The 22,830-nt window shown below is 41.9% G+C and overlaps 1 protein-coding gene across 1 annotated transcript in view; it reads left to right on the plus strand.

Moving 5' to 3' along the window:
• GUCA1C (guanylate cyclase activator 1C) overlaps positions 1-15,160 on the plus strand; it is a gene marked incomplete at both ends in the record, with an annotated part of 40,356 nt that extends 25,196 nt beyond the window's left edge. The window contains 3 exon segments of the mRNA XM_079766315.1: positions 1,165-1,279; positions 14,941-15,066; positions 15,069-15,160. Of these exon segments, the coding sequence (XP_079622441.1) occupies positions 1,165-1,279; positions 14,941-15,066; positions 15,069-15,160 (333 nt within the window).
• Between the last annotated feature and the right edge of the window lie 7,670 nt (positions 15,161-22,830).

Below are 22,830 nucleotides of genomic sequence, written 5' to 3' on the forward strand. Positions count from 1 at the left end.
CTTTGTCACCTTCCAATCAAGCCTTCACTCTCACAGACATTGCCAGGGGATGAGTGGTGGGCAACTCCTAGAAATTTTATAATCGTTTATTATGACTCTTACATGTGGTCTAGTATCAATTCAGGATGTGTGAATATGGAGGCCTGCCCACATTTTCTAGGTGTTGGGGTCTCTGCTAAGACACTGAAAAGCCCTAAAAATTTCATATAATAAGATGCTCCATAGATGTAACCATCACTCTAAGTATTACCCTATGTTTGATGGTAAGACCTCGACTTGCTAAAGCCACAAGCGGTGCTTTGCCACTATTTATTATGATTAATCCTGGCTTCAAGACTAGTAGTGCTTGGGAAGCAGTAAAAGAGACAGTCGTATTTAAGACCATTCCCTCTAATTGAAATGTGTTGCCACCAGTGCTTCCAAAGATCCCTTGATGTTCAATCAAGATAGTTATGTTCAAATGTATTCTCTCTGTGTTTCTAATTTATTCTCTCTGTGTGTCTCTCTCTTTCATTTTATAATGAATTTCTATGTCAGGTATAGGTCATTTAATTTAATCACCTTGGGTAGGGAGTGGGGCGGGGGGAGAACTGGAAGTGTCATTTTCCCTGATTCCCCTGAAACTTTTTATGAAGAGGTTCTGGCAGAGTGTGAGAGAAACTCAGTGTCTTTCCAAGGCACACCTATCTCTTCCCAGTCAAACATTCTACAAAAGGGCAGAAAGGACCAGAGGTTCCACTGTCAGAAGCCAGAAAGGAAGCCTTAGAGACTTACACATCATCCTTTTATGTTCATTCATAAGGTCGAAGACATTAGGTCTGAAATTGAAAACCTTGTCTGTTTTCTGGGTCTGTAATTGTGATGACAGTGACGGCTACAAGTTTTTTCTCTGGTGGGCTCCTGGCATCTTTTGTGACCTAACGTGTTGGACAGATCCCTCTGTGCTGTATGAAATCCAACTTCAGACTGTACTTTGTCCATTTAACTTCCAAGCCTCATTACTAAGAACTGGCATACAATCTTTTATTTTTAACAATTAGAACAGGTTAGATAGCAAAACTGATATGTACGCATCCCCAAACTCTGTCACATTGGGGTAGAAATGTCATAAAATGTATTTATTTCCAGCAAACTTGAACTCCCTGATTTAATTTCTCTTTGCAGACTGTACAAGCCCTTAATGGTCAGCAAACTCTGAGTCCTGAAGAATTCGCCAACTTGGTATTTCATAAGATTGGTATAAACCATGATGGGAAGGCAGCTACTCTCCTCAGGCTCAGTTTTCTTCCAAAGTAAGAGATGGTGGTGGTGGGAAGTGCCATTCAGACAAAAGCATGAATGTTTAAAGAGATCCCTAGTTGTGATATCATTTGAGCTACAGAATTTGACCAGTCTAATGTTTTCCAGTTGGTACAATTTAATTGAGGAAATATTTATTGACCATATTTATATTCAATACATTGTGCTTGATATTTTAGCATGGAGAGTAAAGGGAGATATGAGGAAAGAAAAGTAGGAGAATATGAGATGAAGGGCCCTCTACTGTTTACTCTGGGACATGTTCCAGTCATTATTTCCACTCTACCAGAGGTTTCTTATAAACTTACAAAGAAACTTTAATGTTCCTTACTGAAGAAACCCTTCTTTCAATTATGATATTTTCTTCTAGTATTAATTACTGTTTCTTCCCATTGGCTACCCATTTCTGGAAAGAGCTGTCCAAACTTGCCTCCATTCCTGCTCTTTCTGTTTATTTGTCCATCTGCTCTTTCTACCCTAAAATATGGATTCCTCTTTGGATCAAAGAAGGTTCACTTCTTCAGAGGCAGAGTGAAAAGAGAAGACAGATATTCCAAGAGAAGAGAGAATGCTTACACAATTGGCTAGTGAGCATATTAATTTGATATTGATGCAGCATATCTAGGAATGGTCTTCAAAAATAACAAAATTTGTAATTTTATAAAATACTAGTGGCCCAGTGCACAAAGTTCATGCACATTAAAAGGGAATTAATTAGAGGAAATATTTTAATGTTGCTATTTGCCCTTTCTTTATAACAGAAGTGTCAGAGATGAAAGAAAATTAATAAAATGTATATGAAAATCTCCCTCCTGTCAGAGTCTGAGGTGTGCCATGGGACCTAGAGTCAAGTCCCCGTCCACCACCTGCATGCACTTCGAAAACACAGGAGACCCAGACCTGGCCGGCCACACCCCCATTGGGTGAGACCCAGACCCAGCCAGCTCCACCCCTGTCAAGCCCCTCCAGGTGGGGGACACGGCCTGAGGTCCCGCATCAAGCCCTGCCAGGTGGGGGGCGCGGCATGAGGTCTCCCGGCCTGGTGCTGGGGCAGAGGGCATGGCCTGAGGTCCCCCATAAAGCCCTGCAGGGCTGGGGGCACGGCCTGAGGTCCCCCTTCAAACCCTGCTGGGTGGGTGGTGCGGCCTGAGGTCCCTTGCCCCAGCCAGGCGCCATGCAGCCTCAGGTCCCTGCTATTCGGTCGTGACATTACGACATTCCTGCTAATTTGCAATTCCTCTATTATATAGATAGATAATGTTAGTAAGAGATTTTTAAGAAGTATGGCTGTGAGGCATTGGGATTCCAGCCATGGTTGTCATTAATTCACAGTAACTTTTTCCACAGGTTCAACCTGTCCACCTGGGTCACTTCTTATAGTGGACATTAGAGGGCAGTAGAGACCCATGTTGAGTATGGCAGTTTGCACTAGTCAAATGTGGTAGCTCATTCTGGCAGGACGGGATGATGAGGAGGCTGAAAGAGAGTTCAAATGAAATCACCATTAGGAATGAGCCAAACAACTGGACAAGAGTAGAATTTTCAGAAAAATATTTGGAAATAATCAATACCGTCTATCCTCCCTGTAAGGAGGATCTAGTTCTAGATCAGCCTCACCTTAATCTAAAGTCAGAATGCTCACTTACTACTTTACCAAGATCAAAGCATTTGGTGTAATCACTCATATTTGGGTCTCTACAGATTGAAAATAAAATAAATCAGTTCATATGAAAACTTGCAAGGAACACATGCAGATTAGGCAGAGATGATAAGGAAGTTTAGTGAAGCTAGAAAAGGAACAGAGAAATGGAGAATGGAAAGTCTTATGAAGTCAATGAAACCTTGCTTGGGATATGCAACCAAAAATGGTGATCACCAAACAGGAGACATGCTACAGATTTTTTTCTGCTTTGTTTCAATGTTTAATCTTAGAGGTCCTCCATGATGGCAGAGATTAGATTAGATTAGATTAGATTAGAGATAATAAACCATTTCTCCATGGGGGACAAAATCATTGATTAAAGGATGAGATAGGACATCACAAATGTATAAGACTTAGTATACAGTGATTTTCACAAGTCAGGTCAAGAATGTTTGAAAATATCTATAAATCCTGTTTCTAGGGCAGGGAGAAGTGGGATAGAAAAAAGGTGACCTTCCTTGGAGAAATATGAGAATTGTAGTATTCTTAAGAAGAGGCTCAGATTCTATTAGTTTGAAGGAACAGAAAATATGTCCCAGAAAACAAGACAATGATGGAAGACTCTTTGTTTACTAGTACTATCTATGCAGTTTTCTCAAGAACAAAGTATAAGGAACCATTAAAATGGGGAATATGGGCTGGAAGAGGTCTAGAAAGAAAAATCTGGGTTGAAAGGTTGTGGATCTGGGGAGTAAAGGTATTGTGCTAAGGAAATAATTGAGGTTATTTGTAGTTAGAAAGGTGAGCTTTCTGACCTGGAAGAATATGTTAAAAGAGAGAGAATGCTTTTTGGTTTATGGAATAGCTTATAGAGCTAATCACATGAATCATTTTCTCTGAAAGAAACATGTATGTAAGAAAAAATATCATTGGCTTTTACAAAATGAAGATATCAAATAAACTAGTTGCACTTTGGAATAACAGTGAATTGCTGTGTCTTGACAAATGCATATGGAGAGCTAAAACTGATAGAGTTTGCTTTTTATATGAAAATTATTAAAGGTTGTTATATCATCTCATCAAGAGACAACTGGGTTCTTCCCAGAAGGACCAAAGAAAAGATGATAAAATTGTACTGTTGGACAAAGACAGCTCAGTGCGCCAGAGGACAAGGAAGAGAAAGTAATAAAGATGCACAAGGTTGATATTTGCAGAAGTGTAAAAGAACTTTGCCAGTATTTGGCAGAGGAGAAATAAGTGCTTCATTCACACATAAAAGGGAAGTTAGTACCACAGAGGAGAATGTCTCTACATTTATACAAGCCTAATAAAATATGATTATTTTTATTTTTATTGTTATAAAAACGTCAGTGTTGGTAGAAATAGAAATGTTCAATTAAGTATATCAGAATAGTGTTTGACTATATGCCAACATTATATATATATGAAGATAAGCATGTATCTATACATATAAAAGCCTAAGCAATTGAACAACTGAATGACCAGAATGACCAGAACGACCGGTCACTATGACATGCACTGACCACCAGGGGGCAGATGCTCAACACAGGAGCTGGCCCCTAGTGGTCAGTGTACTCCCACAGTGGGAGCGCCGCTCAGCTGACCAACTCCTCCCGGAGGCCGACCAGCCCAGCAGCAACCACTCACTCCCTCAGTAGTCCTGCAGGTCTAATCTTCAGAGAACAGGCCAGGCACCACCAATGGACCAGCACCTCTGGTATAATACCAACCGCACGGCTGGCCTCCTGGAAGTCAGCCTTGGGCACCATGGCCACTTCCCCTACCTAGACACTTCGCAAGGAAGAAACAATATAAAAGTGGCCACCAGGTGGCTCCCGAAATCAGCATGAATGTCAGTGGGACAGATCCAGATCTCCGCCTGACTAAAGGGCCAATAGTGTCCTGGCATTCCCCCACCCCCCTTGGGACCCCACCCATGCACGAATTCTTGCTACGGGCCTCTAGTCCTATCTAATAATAGACAAATATGCAAATTGACCATACCTCCAACACACCCACAAGCCACGCCCACCATCCAGTCAGAGCGAGTATGCAAATTAACCCAAATCAAGATGGCTACAGCCACAGAGAGCAAGGTTTCCTAGGTAACAGAGGAAGCCAAGCTTTCTGTCAGCTGTTGCAGGCCTAAGCCTCCACTCAAGCTACAAAGTTTTAGTTATAGAAGGTAAACAAATTCAAACAAATGGCGGCAAAATGGAGCTTGAGAGAGCAGGCCAGGGTTGCTGCCGGCAACAGGGGAAGCAAAGCTTTCCACACACCCTGGCCAGGCTCACCCTCTTAAGGCAACAAAGTTTCAATTATAACCCCAACACAAATGGCCGCGGGCCTCGGAGGGAGCCCCAGGCTTGGCTCTGCTCCAGGCTACAAAGTTTCAATTGTAGAAGGAAAATAAATTCCAGATACCAGGGCCTCTGCTTGCATTGCCAGGGGGCGTGGCCGGCCTGCAAACCACCACAGGCCCCTCGCTCAGGCCGTCCCACGCCCCAAGGGTACCCCACCCTGATCAGGGATACCCTTCAGGGCAAACCAGCTGGCCCCCACCCCTGTACCAGGCCTCTATCCTATCTAATAAAAGAGTACTATGCAGATTGATCATCACTGCAACACACAATATAGCTGCCCCCATGTGGTCAAAGATCCTGCCCCCATGTGGACACAGGATGGCCACCACAAGATGGCCAGCAGGAGAGGGCAGTTGGGAGGCACCTGGCCTGCAAGGGAGGGCAGTTGAGAGGGACCAAGCCTGCAAGGGAAGGCAGTTGGAGGTGATCAACCCTGCAGGAGAGGGCAGTTAGGGGTGACCAGGCCGGCAGAGGAGGGAAGTTGGGGGCAAACAGGCTGGCAGCAGAGTGGTTGGGGGGTGATCAGGCTGGCAGGCAGAAGCGGTTAGGGGCAATCAGGAAGGCAGGCAGGCAAGCAGTTGGGAGCCAGCAGTCCTGGATTGTGAGAGGGATGTCTGACTGCCCGTTTAGGCCAGATCCCAGGGATCGGGCCTAAATGGGCAGTCGGACATCCCTTGAAGGGTCCCAGATTGGAGAGGGTACAGGCTGGGCTGAGGGACAACCCCCCTCTGTGCACAAATTTCGTGCACCGGGCCTCTAGTATGTGTATAAAAAGCAAGCATATCATTAGTACCTGATGATCCAATGAATATTGACACCAAAGATAAAGATCACAACTCACCAAGATACAAACAGAAAAACTTCAGGAACATACCATATATGAAAATCCCAATTAGACTGCAAATTATTTGCAAAAGAATTACTAACATCAAATCTGTTCATACAAAAAATACATAACAACTCCAAAGTATTCTACACATAATTATCATTGCAGTTAACAACTCAAAGTTAGAAGATTAATCAAAAGAGAAATATAGGAATAATGCTAAGAAAATAAAAAATGAAGAGCTATAAGCTCCATGAGGGTAAGAACTATTTTCCTTTTTTAAAGAATAGTTTATTGATCTTTAGAGAGAGAGAAACATTGATGTGATGTGAGAGCACAACATAGATACACTGCCTCCTGCATTCCCCCTACTAAGAATGGAGCCCACAACCCTGGGTATGTGCCCTGACCAGGAATCAAACCAATAATCATCAGATGAAGGCCAACCAACTGAGCCACACTTGTCAGGGCAAGAACTATTTTCATTTTATATTCTTTGGTATTTCCTGCGCTCTCACACTTCATGGCACATAGTAGATACTCTAGAAATAGTTGCAAAAAGAATGACTGATAAGATGTCATATGAAAAGTAAAGGAAGAAATAAAGAAGAAACAAGCATAATATTCAATGCTATCTGTGGGAAGAAAAGCCTTTTTAAAATAAAACTACTTTGGAAATTAACTTATATATGCATATGCATTGCAAACTTCATAAAATATAAACACAGATTGATTAGCAGGAATTAATTATCAATGGAGAGTGCAAATGGGGGGCCAGAGAGAGGTTAAAGGGAGATTCTTGCATTTCATTATACCTTTCAGCAGTGTTTGAATTTTTTACCATGATCATCCTATCTAATAAAAGAGTAATATGCAAATTGACCATCACTCCAACACAAATGGCTGCCCCCATGCGGTCAAAGATGGCTGCCCCCATGTGGACACAAGATGGCCACCATAAGATGGCCACCATAAGATGGCCATCAGGGGAGGGCATTTGGGAGGGACCAGGCCTGCAAGGGAGGGCAGTTGGGGGCGATCAAGCCTGCAGGGGAAGGCAGTTAGGGGTGACCAGGCTGGCAGAGGAGGAAAGTTGGGGGCAACCGTGCCTGCAGGGAAGGGCAGTTGGGGGGGACCCAGGCCTGCAGGGCAGAGCAGTTGGGGGGGCATGCCTGCAGGGGAGGGCAGTTAAGGGTGGCCAGGCCTGCAGGGGAGGGCAGTCAGGGTCAATCAAGCTGGCAGGGGAGTGGTTAGGGGTTGATCAGGCTGGCAGGCAGAAGCAGTTAGGGGCAATCAGGAAGGCAGGCAGGTGAGCAGTTGGGAGCCAGCAGTCCTAGATTGTGAGAGGGATGTCCGAATGCCTGTTTAGGCCCAGTTCCAGTAGGATTGGGCCTAAACGGGCAGTCGGACATCCCTTGAGGGGTCCCAGATTGGAGAGGGTGCAGGCTAGGCTGAGGGACACACCCCCTCGTGCACAAATTTCGTGCACTGGGCCTCTAGTGTATTATAATTCAGCAAGTTAGTTTTATTTTTATACTAGAGGCCTGATGCACAAAGATTCATGCAAAAATAGGCCTTCCTTTCCCTGACTGCTGGCACCGGCTTCCTTCTGGCACCCAGGACCTGGGCCGCTTTGCTCCAGCTGCCACTGCCACCCACCGGGACCCAGGCTGCTTTGCTCCTGCCACTGCCAAGCATCTGGGACCCAGGCTGCTTTGTTTCAGCTGCTGCCACCACCCACCACGGGTGTGCTCTGAGCCGCGCCTCAGCTGCTTGAAACACGCCCCCACCCCTGGTGTGTGTCCGCTGGGGCTGGGGTCGACACGCAGTCCCTTCCTCCCATCTGCAGGCACAGCTCCTCCTGAGTGGTTGTGATGCAGCCTCTTCCTGAGCCAGTCATGATGCCAGGCTAATTTGCATATTATCCTACCTAATAAAAGGGAAGTATGCAAATAACCATCACTCCGCTATGCCCACTATTGGGCCGGTGGAAGGCTGGGGGCGGGACTTGGGGTGGCCAATTGGGCTGGCGAGAGGAGCGGGGGACAGGGACTCATGAGTCCCCGCCCCCCCCAATGGCTGGCGCTGCGGGAGGACCCATGGGGCCAGCGGAGGCGCCGGTGGCGGAACTCGGGGTGGCCGATTGCGTGGCTGCTGGCACCAGTTTTCCGCCAGCACCAGTTTTCCTCTGGCCACCTGCCCATCGGAGCGCCTCCAGCCAGCGCAATCGGCCACCCCGAGTCCCGCCCCCAGCCTTCGGGAGGCACTCTGATGGGCAGGTGGCCAGAGGAAACAGCACTGGAGGAACTCGGGGTGGCCGATCGCACTGGCGGGAGGCGCTCCGATTGGCGGGTAGCCAGTGATCGCGCTGGCGGGAGGCGCTCCGATCGGCAGGTGGCCAGAGGAAAACTGGTGCTGGCGGAAAACTGCTGCTGGCAGCCAGGTGAAGGAAAGTCTATTGCACAAAACTTCGTGCAACGGGCTTCTAGTCTGTTTATATATATATAGATTATGCACAATAGCATCCAGGAAGGAGAACTTGATGCGAATTCTCCTCAAAGACAGAAATTTGAAGTTCAACATTCAATATTATTGAAGAATGAAAAGAGAGAGGACAGCGAAACAAGTCAGGATAAATGAGCGTGGAATTCCATAACCTTTACCACAGGACAAAGAGCAATCCCCATTCTACCATGAGCTGCTTAGAAGTCATTCCTGACATGATTAAGGAAGATTTAGAGATGCTGTTCACACAACATTAAGTGCCGAAAGTTTAACACAGTGCCAAATAGCACAGGGACAAGGGAGACTTAAGTGGCTCATAAAAATAAACAGTGAAAGTCAAAAGAGACAAAAGGAAGCCAAAGGAGAAATGAAAGAGGGTGATAATTGAGCAGACATTTAGGGTAAAAGAAAACAGGGACAGGACCTGAAGGAAGACATTGAGCCACAAAAGATGTACCCTAGCTGGTTTGGCTCAGTAGATAGAGTATTGGCCTGCAGACTGAAGGGTCCCTGGTTCGAATCCAGTCAAGGGCACATGCCCAGGTTGCAGGTTTGATCCCCAGTGGGGAGCATGCAGGAGGCAGCCAATCAATGATTCTCTCTCCTCATTGATGTTTCTATTTCTCTCTCCTTTCCTGTCTAAAAACAATATATATATATATATATATATATATATATTTTTTTTTTTTTAAAGATGTGTTTTAGACTGGAACATTCTGGAAAGCCATGAAGGTCACAGTGAAGCAAACTGGGAAACTGAGAACCACCAGGAGATCAGAGGAAACTGAGTTTCCTCATATAAGGGACGAAACCCTGTACTTAAAACTCTGCTATGATTGTATTTTGAGTTTTAAGTGTAGACAAAGAACATATGTATATGCATAACCCATGGACACAGACAACAGTATGGTGTTGGCCAGAGGGAAGGGGGTGTGGGGACTGGGTGGAGGTAGGCAAAGGGGCAGGGGATGAGGACATCTGTAAGAGTGTCAACAATAAAAATAAAGTTATAAAAACATCTCTGCTATGATTGTATTTAAAAACTCTGATTAGTCACTCAGTGATGTCTTCCTTTATGCTCTGTCCCCGTTTTTGTGTGTGTGTGTGTGTGTGTTTTTTTTTTTTTTTTTGGTTTGTTTGTTTTACCCTAAATGTCTGCTCAGTAATTACCCTACTTCTACTATGCTTTACACCTGAAACTAACTCTTAATAAACTGTAATTGAAATACAAAATAAAACTTCTTGGCTATAAAATGCTTCTAAATACTTCTAGTGCCACCTTTCTAACAAACACAAAGCTGGTTTCTTTTTTTTTTAAATTACTGTATTGATTAAGGTATCACATATTTGTCCTCAACCCCCCCACCCCCATTCCCATCCCAAACCCCTCCACATGCATGCTCCCACCCCCCTGTTGTCCGTGATCACTGGTTAGGCTCATATGCAAGCACACAAGTCCTTTGGTTGATCTATCTCCCTTATCCCCACCCTCCCTTACCTTCCCTCTGAGGTCTGACAGTCTGATCGATGCTGTTCTTGTTCTTCAGTCTATGTTGTTCATCTTTTCCCCTAGATGAGTGAGCTCATGTGATACTAGGAATACACTTATAGGAACTGAAAATGAGACAAGCAATAATGGTTATGCTGAGAGGCAAATGAATTAGTCTGTAGTGAGTTTCTTTCTGGGCCAACAGTTCTTTTGAGTCCCAATTTCTATGTCCAACAGATCTTTATGTGTACATAACAGCAATGATATTTCAGTTCTGGATGATGGACAAATGGTGGTAATGCAGGTCTGACCCTCTCTGGTTTGGTCCTGGGCAATCTGCAGTGACGCACATCTGCTGACTGCTAGTATGGCAAGGCATTGTCAGCGTCTTCCATCTCTGGACTGTTTCTCTTCTGTATTCATGGCTGGAGCACTCCTGTCAATTCCTCTCTGTTGCAGGAATCCACATGGTCTCGTAGTTGTTTTCTGAAAATATACAAACATATTCTCGACCAAAAGTTAATAAAGGGATCTTTTCTATAAATTTGACTTGTGATCCTATTTCATTTTTTGCCCAAACGATTTACCTTTGGCTTGTTTTGACACCATATATGTTTTAATGCGTGTCTTGCTGTTAGCATTACAAATGAAAGTTAATTTTCTAAAGTAAAAATTTTCTAGATATAATTTATTTACAGGATATTTTTCCTTACATGATATTCTACTATCCCCCTTTTCAGACCTTCACCCCCAAGTTTGCAGGGGCCTGAACCCTCACCCCTGCTGAGGGAGGTCTCCTGCCCTCAAGGCTGCTTAGCTTCCCATGCCCAGCTCAAATCGGGACCCAGGTAACAGAGTCTTGGCCGACAGCAGATGCCCTCTCACTGCAACAAGACTTGATGGAGATGTCTTGCACCCATGATGCGGGGAACTGGGGTCTTTGATATCTAAATTCAGCCTAGCACCAGGAATGCTCAGGGCCTACTCAAGAAGGCAAATAATCCTCTCCACTAATATTTACAGGGTAAAATAAGATGGTTGTTAGAGTATTAAATTTGACAGTAAAATAGTAGTCAAGTTTTCAGACTAATTTAAACTGGCCAATCGAAAGAAGCGAATATTCTAGAAAAATCAATTGTACTGGACAATAAAGCTGTTCCTAAAGTGTTAACTAAAATTTTTATCGGTAGTTCATCTCATGGTAAAATTGTGTAACATATAATGAACCTAAAGCAGTCACATTTTAGTGCAAAAAAGTAAAATTTAAAAGCTATCAAGATTACAGCATAAAATTTCCAAAAGCCTCCTAATATTTAAAACAAAGCTGGTTTCATTGGAAATCTTCTCCAGCATCCTTCCTTGAATATCTGGTCATTCTTATCTCTTGAGACTCCCCATTCTCATCTTTGCTAATTTCCCAGCCCCAACACCATTTCTTTTCTTGAAATTGTTAGGTTGCCGAAGGAGGAACACAGGAGCCAGAATGGTGAGGGATTATGAATTTTTTCAATCATTTGCACACCAGGTGGCTGAGCCTAGTAGGCTCCAGGCCCCAGTGACAGGAGGCAGCTGCCTTTAAAGGACTTTTGGGGAGATTTTTCTGGGCGGAGACTTTATGCATACCCGGAGGGCAGATCATGGAATGTGGCCACAGCAAGTGAAATGTGGTCTCAGCAAAGGGAATGTCCATAGTGAAAAGGCCTGAAAAGCCAGTTCCTGGGGGAGGGGTATCGATTCAATTGCTCAATCAAATCTAACAGAAATTCTAATGTAAAAGAATTAGAAATAATTGGGGACAAAAACCTTTTTTACACAGGCTGGTTTAAAAAACCTCTTAAAACCAGACTGATTTATTTAGAGCAAATCTGCTAATGTGGACATGTACAATCACATTTGGCTTTGGGCGTGGGGGTGGGGTTGGGGAGCAGTGTTTTTTTTGATTTGTTATAAAAGATATTTACAATGTTAATAGGAAGAAATACACAAACTAGGAAGATGAAGAGGATGACCAGATTGCAAAAACAGGACTAAAGAAAAAGTCATGGGTAGCTGTCCTATCACCAGTGAAAGTGCTGAACTTGGTACTGAGTGATGGAAGAACACCTGCAACTCTGACCAGCTGTGGAGAGCTATCTGAAGGGATCAAGAAGTACAAACTGGTCATTACAAAACAGTCCCGGGGATGTAAAGGACAGCACAGGGAATCCAGTCAATAATATTGTAACAACTTTGTATGGTGTCAGGTGGGCATTGGAAATATTAAGGGGACCACTGTATAAAGTATATGATTGTCTAACCACTAAGCTGTACACCTGAAATGAATACAAAATAATATTGAATATAAACTGTAATTGGAAAATAAAAAGAGAAAAAAGAATATAATTATATCACAATACAAAATATAAAGAAAAATAATTCCTTTTTCTCTTTTTTACATCAGTAACCTGCATTGCTTTTTAATCAACTTGGTGACTATACACCCGCCCTGCAGACATGCTTCTTTCACGGCCAGCAGTGAAACAGAGAAGTGTGACAACTGGGTGGTCAAAAATCTACTTCAGCTCTCCTATCTCCACTCCCACTTCCCTTTTCCTCATTTGAAAAAATCTCTTGGGCTGAGAATTTAGCAGGTGTGAATTTCCTTTGCAAAGGACAGTTATTCTATTGTTTCTTGTGGTTCTTCCCCCCCCCCCCCCCACCCTATCTCTTCACCTGTGTGATACTCCCCACCCACACACTCCCCACACTTTTTTATTTTCAGTTTTCTCTACTTCATATTGGTTTATTCCACACTTGTACATTCCCTGTAAGACATAGGGAATTCTGTTAACTAGGGTTTTGCACAGACTTCTTTGGCATAAGGAAAACATATGGAGCAAAGATTAGATTTCCCTCTAGAAAATGTATTGTAGTATTTTGCCAGTGAAAGAAAAATGTATATTATGAGAATGTGATGATTCATGCTTATTTATATTTGAATCACTATGATATTTTTATTTTTAAAATGTTTGTATTGATTTTATAGAGAGAGGAAGGGGAAGGGAGACAGAGATAGAAACATTGATATGAGGGAATGATTGGAATGGCTGCCTCCTGAATGCCCCCTATGGGCACCGAGCCCGCAACAAGGGCATGTGCTCTAATCAGGAATCAAACCAGTGACCTCTTAGTACATGGGACAATGCTCAACCAACTGAGTCACACTGGCTGGGCACCATGGTTGTATTTTAGATATTTGTCCTTATCATTAAAAAGTACAGGTACAGTGTAACACCTGATTTCAGTCTCTGCTGACTTTCTGTCCCAAGTGCACATCCTCTAGTTACTGAATGTAGTTGTCTTTGGCTGGCCTTCCACTCAGCCAAAACTCTATTGGGTACAATCTCTTTGAAATAATAAATTGCATCTCTACTCCTTCAGTTGAATCTGCTCATAATTATAATACAAACTAGTGGCCTAGTGCACAAAATTCGTGCACGGTGCGGGGTTCCCTCAGCCCAGCCTGCACCATTTCCAATCTGGGACCCCTTGGGGGATGTCTGACTGCCAGTTCATTGCCACCAGCTGCCCTCCCCTGCTGGCCTGATCTCACCCCCAACGGCCCTCCCCTGCCAGCCTGATCGCCCCTAACTGTCTCTGCCTGCCTGAACACCCCTAACTGCCCTCCCCTGCCAGCCTGATCTCGTCCTTAACTGCCTTCCCCTGCTGGCCAATTTGTTTCTGACTGGTCGGTTTCTATGCCAGTCAGCGTCAAAAGCTCCGTCTCCTGGGCAGCCATTGGCTCCTCACAGATCACCCAGATTTGGTTCTGATTGGTTGGTTTCTATGCCAGTCAGCATCTCCAGGCCTATCTCTGGGCCTGATCAGAGAGGCGGGGCTGATCTGGCCCCCTCAGAGGCCCGGAAAGAAACAGAGGCATGCTGCTGGCGAAGCCTGGAGAGAAAGAGAGAGGCAATGGCTGATCAACAGCTACCACGGAGGCTGTGGATCAGACCTGCATCTCTCTTTGGGCCTCTCTCCGGGCCTGATCCATAGCCCCCTCGGCAGTCAGCAGGACTGACTTCTGATGTTCATTGGAGCCTTCGGTCAGTCATTATGGACCTTGGGTTTTTATATATTAGGATAATTTAAGGCAACAGAGGGCCCCACCCCATCTCCACCAAAATGTTGAAAAGTTGTCTTGTGGAATGAGGTTAGTGGAAAAGTATGGCAGCAAGTACTCAAGGGTCTATAGTGTTTTTATAGCATCAGACTGGCCAGCATAGGCTAAGGCTTAAGTCAACATAATAATATTAGGAATAAAAAATCAGAACAGAAGAGGAGAACTAATGACCTATAATTATATGTGGAATGAATAAATGTTTAACCTTCTTCCCAGCTTTGGACAATCTAGAATATTTTTCTCAGAGAGAAGAACACTGAAAACAGCCTTGCAAACAATTTCCTCCAGGTCTTAGAAATCTTCAATCTTTATGCTTTTATTACTTTGTATATCTTCAAGATTAATGGCTAAGTAATCAATACTGTGTAAAGATGTGAATGCATATGTGTTCATGGGTGCTTTATCTTTTATTCTCAACCCAAAATAAAAATGGAATGAATTCATCATCTTTATTTTCACTACCAACCCTTCCATCGAATGCTTTTCTTTATAAGAATATTCAAAGAATTTAGAGTCTGGTTGAGGTAAAATTATGTCAAAAGAAGTATGTCAATAATAATACCAGTGACTATATTGTATATGCCAGTGAGTAGTATGGACAAAGCCTCTTATTGTTTGTTTATTATTTTCTAGGAAAATTGACTTTAGAAGAATTTATCAGTGGTACAGAAAAAGATCAGGATCTTTTGGAGGTTGTTTCTGAGAGCTTTGACTTCTCCAATGTACTGAAAGTTATCTGTAATGGGAAGAAGGCAGACACGGGAGAAGGCTTCCTTCAAACCATCTAACAAGGCTTGTCAATGGAAGGCCAACCACGGAGTGCCTTTCCCAGATCTCAATTAAGAAGAAATGAAATGCCCCCCATGTACATGTTATTGATTTCAGGATTTTATTATAATTGGTGTCAGTTTATGAATACATCACTCATCTTAATTCCCATGAAGATTTCCATAAAGATCCTAGACAGAAGCATTGCTATTTTTCTGCTTAGACATTAGTATTCTCTGAGCAGATCAGAATACGACAATTAAACTGAAGAGCTGTCTCCATATCTATTAGTTCAAAATAGAGCTTACATGTATGTTTCCTTGCACAACTAAAATAACCGGCATCTGAAATGGAACTAGATGATCCAGGCAGTATCTCCACAATTTAGCATTCTTCTTAGATTAAACATGCATTTGGCAAACGTGTTTACTGTCTCTTGGCTCTTGTTGCATTTGTATATTACAAATGACTATGTTCTGATTTATTGAGAAACTTTCTTTCTGCCCTTCTTTCTCATTCCTGGCCCAAATGATGTCTTGAATCAGTATTAATGTTATGTTCCAATGGCAAAGTCTTAAGCTATGTAGAAAAAGGAGAAAATTTCAGGCTGGGCACTGAGAATGTTTCTGTTTGATTTGCTATAAATCTGGGTCCAGTTGTACATGAAAATGCAATGCATCATCTGTAATTATTATGCCAGTTGCAGGTTTGATCAGAACAGCAGACAGCCAAGCTATGCAACAAGAACTTGACATTTTAAATGGTCCTGACATTATAGTTCTGACATTTTATTTTTTATATCCTTTCTGAAAAAGGAAATGATGAATGAGATTTCTTGATGGGTTAGGACTTTTTAAGTTTGGGGTTCTATTATATCATAGGCCCATTAGTACATCTTTCAATGCAAGGCTTTCTTTTGGAAACCTGGTGGAGGTTGAAGAGCATTCGTGAGCTGTCTTTTTGTAAAAAGCTTCCTAATTATGGTTTTATATTCAAATTTGGGTTAAAACACACAATTGAAACTATAAAGACAGAGTTTACTGTCCCTGTCTCCCTCACAGTTACAGATGTGGATAAAAGTATTGCATATACAGAGGTGTAGATGAGGCATACATGCAGTAAAAATAAACTAAATGGAGGTAAAAAAAAAGTTACAGATATATAGATGAAGATAAAGACAACAGTAGTATAGACGGAGGTAGAAATATTCTAGGGGTTTCCAAAAGATTTTGAGATTCACAAAGAAGTACACAATATAATACAAAATATTTTAAAACAAAATTATCACAGCCCTGGCCGGTGTGGCTTAGTTGGTTGGAACGTTGTCCCATGCACTGGAGGGTCGCAGGTTCAATTCCTGATCAGGGCACATACCAGGTTGTGGGTTTCATCTCTGGTTGGGGATCATATGGGAGACAACCCAGGGAGATTTCTCTCTCACATCAATGTGTGTGTGTCTCTCTCCCTCCTTTTCCTTTCCTCTCCCTCTAAAATCAATAAAAACATATCCTTGGTGAGGATTAAAAAAATAATGTGAGAAAGATCATTGCCACTCTAATAACACAAAGTTCTACTCATTTGCCAAAAGTGAAAAGAAAAACACCATTACAGTCTTGCCTAGCAACAACCACATTCTGGCAGTGGTAGTTTATTTTAGGCCTCCCTCATCTCCTGCCCCATTCCTCTGAGGAACCTAGTGTCCTTTCCACAGGGTCCCAGCTCCCCCTTCCAAGCTTCTATGTTCTAATAACCCAAACCTCTTCCCGTTGTTCCCCCCACCTAGGGTGGGAGCTGCTTCTTGCCATGTCTGTGTTACTTCAGTGTCCTCCCCTTGATTTTTCAGTCCTCCAATGTCCTTTTAACTAATTCCTTGCACTATTTTTTTTCCTTTAAAATAACTAAAGTGGTTTTTGTTTCCCTGAGTGGAGCCTGGCTAATACTGGACTTTGACTGAAGGGTCAACTCTATTTAGGGTGAGGAACCACCCGCTCCTTTCCTTACATGCATTGAGTACTTACTCTAGAACTGTGCCAAGTGGGCTTGCTGAATCCGAATAGCCCAGTGACCTGGCTCACTTTATGTCTGGTAGCCGGGACTCAGTAATTTTGTTTCCCCAAAATTAATGCCTGGTAATACCCCTCTAGCATCCTCTTTGGGCTGAACCTAGCTAACAGGAAAAAAGCTGGCAAAGAAGCCATTGGGTCAATATGACCCCAGCCTAGCTTCACAAAGCGGAATACGGAAAGATGGGTTTGGAGTTGAGAGTTTATATCCTAATTACTAGTACAGTTAGGATAGGTCAGGTGAGTCAAATAGACACCTTAAGGACAGCTTACCACCCCTAGGTCCCATATTACCAGTATCTTAGCTCTGCTTTACCCCAGACCCCACCTCCCACCTTATGCTTTGAGCCCTGTAGTTGTCATCTGGCTTCCCCAGGCTCCGGCTGCCCTGTGCCTCTTCCCTGAATCCTCCTCCTCCCATTACCCGCTTTGGGATCATGACTGCTTTGTTTAGTTTACTCAGGTTTGGTTTTAGTTTTTCCCTGGATGTTGCCTCTTAGATTTCTAAGCTCTGTTCCATGTACTGTACCCCACCCACTCCATGTCGACCTCTTCTGAAGTTGACCCTAGGGCTCGTGAATCCTTCCCTTTCCAAAGGATAGCCTCGTCTTATCTGTAAGAAAGACAGGCAGGCCCACAAAGCGCACCCTTGTCAACTTCTTAGGAACATTGGTTGTTGGGTACAAAGAGTGTAAAGATACTAGCTGCTTGTTATAAGAAAACCAATAATAAAATAGTATTTACTCTATAATTTTGCTGAGGGTGGTGATAAGAAGATGAGTCTGAAATTTAGGTTCAAAATAATTTGGATTAATTCATGGTTAAAAAAAAGAGGCTGGAAAACAGAACCACATTGTTTCCCTTAAGTCTTTTCTTTTCATATCTCCCTGGAGTCAAGTTTCTTCTCCATGCTTTCCTCTGCAACTTGGTATCATGAGCCCAGTCCAAGGAAACAGTCCTAGTCTGCATATGAAGTGATGTTCATAATAAACATGGTCTTTATTTAAGGAAATTTTTTTTCCCTTCACATGATAACCTTTAAGTAAAGCCTGCTGCCCAATGATTTTTTAAAAATGCATTTTTAAAAATTTAATCAGAACTCCACATGTTTTGCCTTAATGGTTTTAGAGCAATATTTCAAGTAAGGAATTCCAGGACAAGTTGAGTCTAGTGTGTGAAGAACCTCAAAAGCTTTAATTAATTTCTGAGACTGTCATTCTCATTTACCAAAGGGCAGTGGCCCAACAAGAATTATTACAATCTAGAGAGAACCTAGATGTTGTAACATATTTTCCTCCCCCTGCTACAATTCTTTTATGCTTTGAAGGAAAAACACTATTTTAAAAAAGAAAGATGAAAGGGAAAATATTAAAGGGTCTAATAATTTTTACCTTATAAAAGTGAAAGCGACTAAAATCATATTACTCGAATCGCTCTGTTAGAGTTAAAGATGTTCTAGGAAGATAGCCTGATTCTTTGGTCCAAAATATAAAGAAAGAAAAAAAGAGGAAATATGCTAATGGCAGCTGGTCCAGGATGAGAACAGGTTCTAATCCATATTGTTCACCTTTTTCTTCAAGTCAGTGGCAGGTGGTCAGCTGCTCCTTCAATTAAGCCTGGATTCTTTCTGGCCCAGACAAAGAATATTCCACCCAGCAAACTGTCTACTGACATAGAACTGCTGTTTAATAGACTGTGGGAGCAGAGAAATGGTTTAAGAGGGGCAAATATTTCCCTTATTTTTCTTTCCAAAATATGTTGCATAATATGATGAGAAAATAAATCAGAAATATGATTTGTTTGAATTGAACTATATGGTTGAGAAACAATGAAGAGGCCTACAGGAAGAGTTAGTCCATTAAAGAAACAAGATGAGTGCCTGCTTGCTCTGCTCCCACTACCCTGCTTATATTGGAATAACCTTTAATAATAAAAATGAAATACAGAAAAATCTTGACATTTGAAACTAAGCTAGGGTTTTGCTGAAGAAATCTAACTCATTAAAATTGTGTGGACAGAGAATAGCTTTTTTTATTTATTTAATATTTCAAGTTTGTTTCTGAAGATAGCTGTAGGTATGCAAAATTGGACATTCAAATTAAACCCAGGGAATACAAAGTTTTATCAGATGCATGACAATATTGAGATAATTATTTAGGGATACAGAACTGCTTGGTGGAAAAAGCACTGAACTATATCCAGATCTGAATTCTAGTGACCTTGGACAAGCCACTTTACCCCTCTGAGTCTTGGTCCCTTCAGCTCTCAAGGCGGAGGAAAAATCACTTCGGTTCCTTCACAATGCAGGGAATGACAACTCAGTACCACAAAAATGTTATTTGCTTAGAAACAAAATTTAAGAAAAATTGTATGTGATGCAAATTGCCGGAAGTTCATATTTTTAAAGACTTTTATGGCCAGTGGGTTTCAGGTTGCTACCTATTGTCTCTGTCTTCCATTGTTATTTTTGTACCCATCTCTCATTGTGAGTTGCTCTTCATCATGTACAGAATGGTAGGTTAGTGATAAGGGGTCTATGGCCAGGCATAGAAACCACAGGTGTTCAAATGGATTCTTCACTATTCTTCTGAAGAAGGCCAGAATCCATCCACACTCTATCTTATAGCATTGACCTTTTAAATTCCGTAGAACCATGGAGTCCTACATACTTTATTTGTAAGATATTGCAAAAGGTCAAGGATTTGCATGCATGCAGACTAATTTAAATCCTGCCTCCCAAATTTGCTATTACCGTTGATGAGTCAAGGGTAATTAAATTCAATTAGTCTGAATTTCCACACTCATGAAATGAGATTTAAATTACTTCATAGAGTAAGAACAGTATGGAGATTCCTCAAAAAATTAAAAATAGAACTACCATGTGACCCAACAATTCCACTTCTGGGTAATTATCTGGAAAAAATAAAAAAAAAACATTAATTCAAAGAGATATATGGATTTCTGTAAATTGCACCATGGTTTACAATAACCAAGATATGGAAGTAACCTAAGTGCCCATCAATATACGATTGGGTAAAATAGTGCCTGGCACATTATTTACTTAGTACATATTGTTCTTCTAATTAGAATTTTTAAGACCTCAGATATATGAAGCTAAAGTTACTTCTTAGGCAATATTTCCCTTTCTGCCCTAGACAAAGGCTACATACTTGTCCCAGACACTTTAATATCTTGGCTCTCAAGCCACATTTAATTGGCCCTTCTAATGAGGTCTGAGAATACAATCCTATCTAATAAAGAGGGAATATGCTAATTGACCATCAGGCCCTCACAAAGATGGCGGCTCCCACAGCCAATAAGGAGGGAATATATTAATTGACTGCCACGCCCTCAAAGATGGCGGAGCTCACAGCCACAAGATGGTGACACCCAGTCTCCTCAGCCCCGCTGGGGTGGCAGATGTGTGGCACTGCTGGGCCCACCCCCAGACGGGTCTGGTCGCTCAGCGCGCCTGCCTCTGGAGTCCCCTAGTCCCCTGAGCCCCCCAGCCACCCAGGGCCAGCCCGAGGTATAGGCAAACCTCGGATGGCAGCTGCCCAGCTGCCCAGGGTTGCCCGAGGCTCAGGTAACCAGGATCAGCCAAGGCTTGCACTGCCAGCAGTGGCAGCAGCAGAGGTGTGATGGGGGCATCACCTTCCCCTGATCGCCGGGTTACCTCCTGCCCCTGAGGGCTCCTGGACTGTGAGAGGGGGCAGGCCAGGCTGAGGGACCCCCCCCTCCAGTGCATGAATTTTCATGCACTGGGCCTCTAATCATCTATAAATTATTATCTCTGAATGGGCAAAACTTTTAAAATGCCAACAGGGAACAGGCCCTCAAACTGTTAGTTATACAGACTTTTAAGATTTTTTTCATGCTCTTAAAATGGCAATGAGTCCTCACTGATTTTCAGCAAAAGTCTTATCATTAGACTGCACCCTTGGTCTCTGCTCCAGCACATATGGTCACACTTTCTGATAATAAATTTTACGTTTTGGTAACATTTTACACATTTAATGAGGACATTAAGAAATGTAATATCAACATTAATAGCAATCCATTAAGATAATTTAAATATTATGATAATAATTTAATATATATTATTTAGATCAATATATGTAAGAATATTAATTAAAAATATATCCAGAACTCGACCCCTTTCTTTACCAAGTTATAACCTCCCACACTACCAGCCTGCTTTTGGCTGCCATTATCTGTCACCTGGATTATAGCAAACTCCTAACTAATCTCCCTGCTTCTTTTATTTCATATACCCTTTCTTTTGTCACAAAAGTAATGATGGGGAAATACTTTTTTTATTATCCTTCAAATTAGTTTCCATGGGAGCGCATAAATTCCAACTGATGCTGCCATTTAAAGAATGCATTTGAAATTGGCTTTTAAAGAGTTTCTTAATCACACAAGAAAATCATAATGTTACCATTATATTATCATCATAGCTGGCTTATGGTTCTGTTTTTGTTTTATTTATTTTCTTACCAAAATGATATGTATCTGTATTCTGGTTACCTGACTTGACTGCAAATGACTTCTGGCTCTTTTCAGAATTCAAAATATATTCTTAAATAATAGAATGATAAGCCACTGTTGAGAGCAAAATTGTTCTCAAAATATGATTTTTAAATACTTAAAAAATTAATACTATAAAAATTGTAAAAATATGAACTATTAGATCAAAAATTAAAAGACAAATAAAAAGTTGATTTCATTTGTACAAGTGTGACAACAAACACATCAAAATATAAAAGTTCAGAAAAATTTATAAGAAAAACACTAAGACTCCAAAGATTGTGAAATTATTAGGATAAAAAATTTGCAAAGGAGAAAATACAAGTGATAATTGATTAGCAGACACAAGGGAAAGTTTTCAAGGGCATAGTTAATAGGAAAAATAAACACATCACAAATTAAAACAAAATAGAAACAATTCCATACGTAATGTTTAAAGTTTCTTTTAAAAATCAATCATAAGATGGTAATATTAAGTGTAATTGGGTAACAGATATAAGGGAATTCTTTGTACCATTTTTGCAGCTTTTCTGTAATTCTAAAATTAGTTCATTGACCTATTTGTCTATTCCTGCGTCAATTCCAAACTCTTAATCCCTGTAGTGTTATAATAAATTTTGATATCTGGCATCTACTTTTTTTTTTTTGCAATTAATTATCTCAGCTATTCTTGACCCTTGGATTTCAATAGAAAATGTAAAATCAACTTGTCAATTTCCACAAAATCTCTGCTGGCATTTTCCATTAGAATTACATTGAATTTATAGGTTGGTTTAACAGTGAGAGATAAGAACTGTAACAACAACATGCTGTGTGTACCTTCTTCTGTTCATGCTCCTTGAGCTCGTCTCCCACACCCTGTATCCTGGATAAAGCTGGGCCGGATCAGAGCTTATCTCCCCTGAGGTTCTATCTGGTCTTATGGGTGTACAGCTTATTTTTCCACTTGGAGTATTTCTGATACAATTTTAATCGGGTGTGGAAAATAAAGCTTGCCTTCCTGTCTCCTAAACTAAGCTCCATTTTAGCAGGTGTCTGTGTTATGGTTTAGAATAAACTGATGACTCTTCTTATACCAGGAGGATGCTATCTTACCTTATAATAGACAAATATGCAAATTGACCGCACCTTCGCCACGCCCACCAACCAAGCCACGCCCACC

Source organism: Cnephaeus nilssonii (genome assembly GCF_951640355.1).
Source record: "Cnephaeus nilssonii genome assembly, chromosome: 3".
Lineage (NCBI taxonomy): Eukaryota > Metazoa > Chordata > Mammalia > Chiroptera > Vespertilionidae > Cnephaeus > Cnephaeus nilssonii.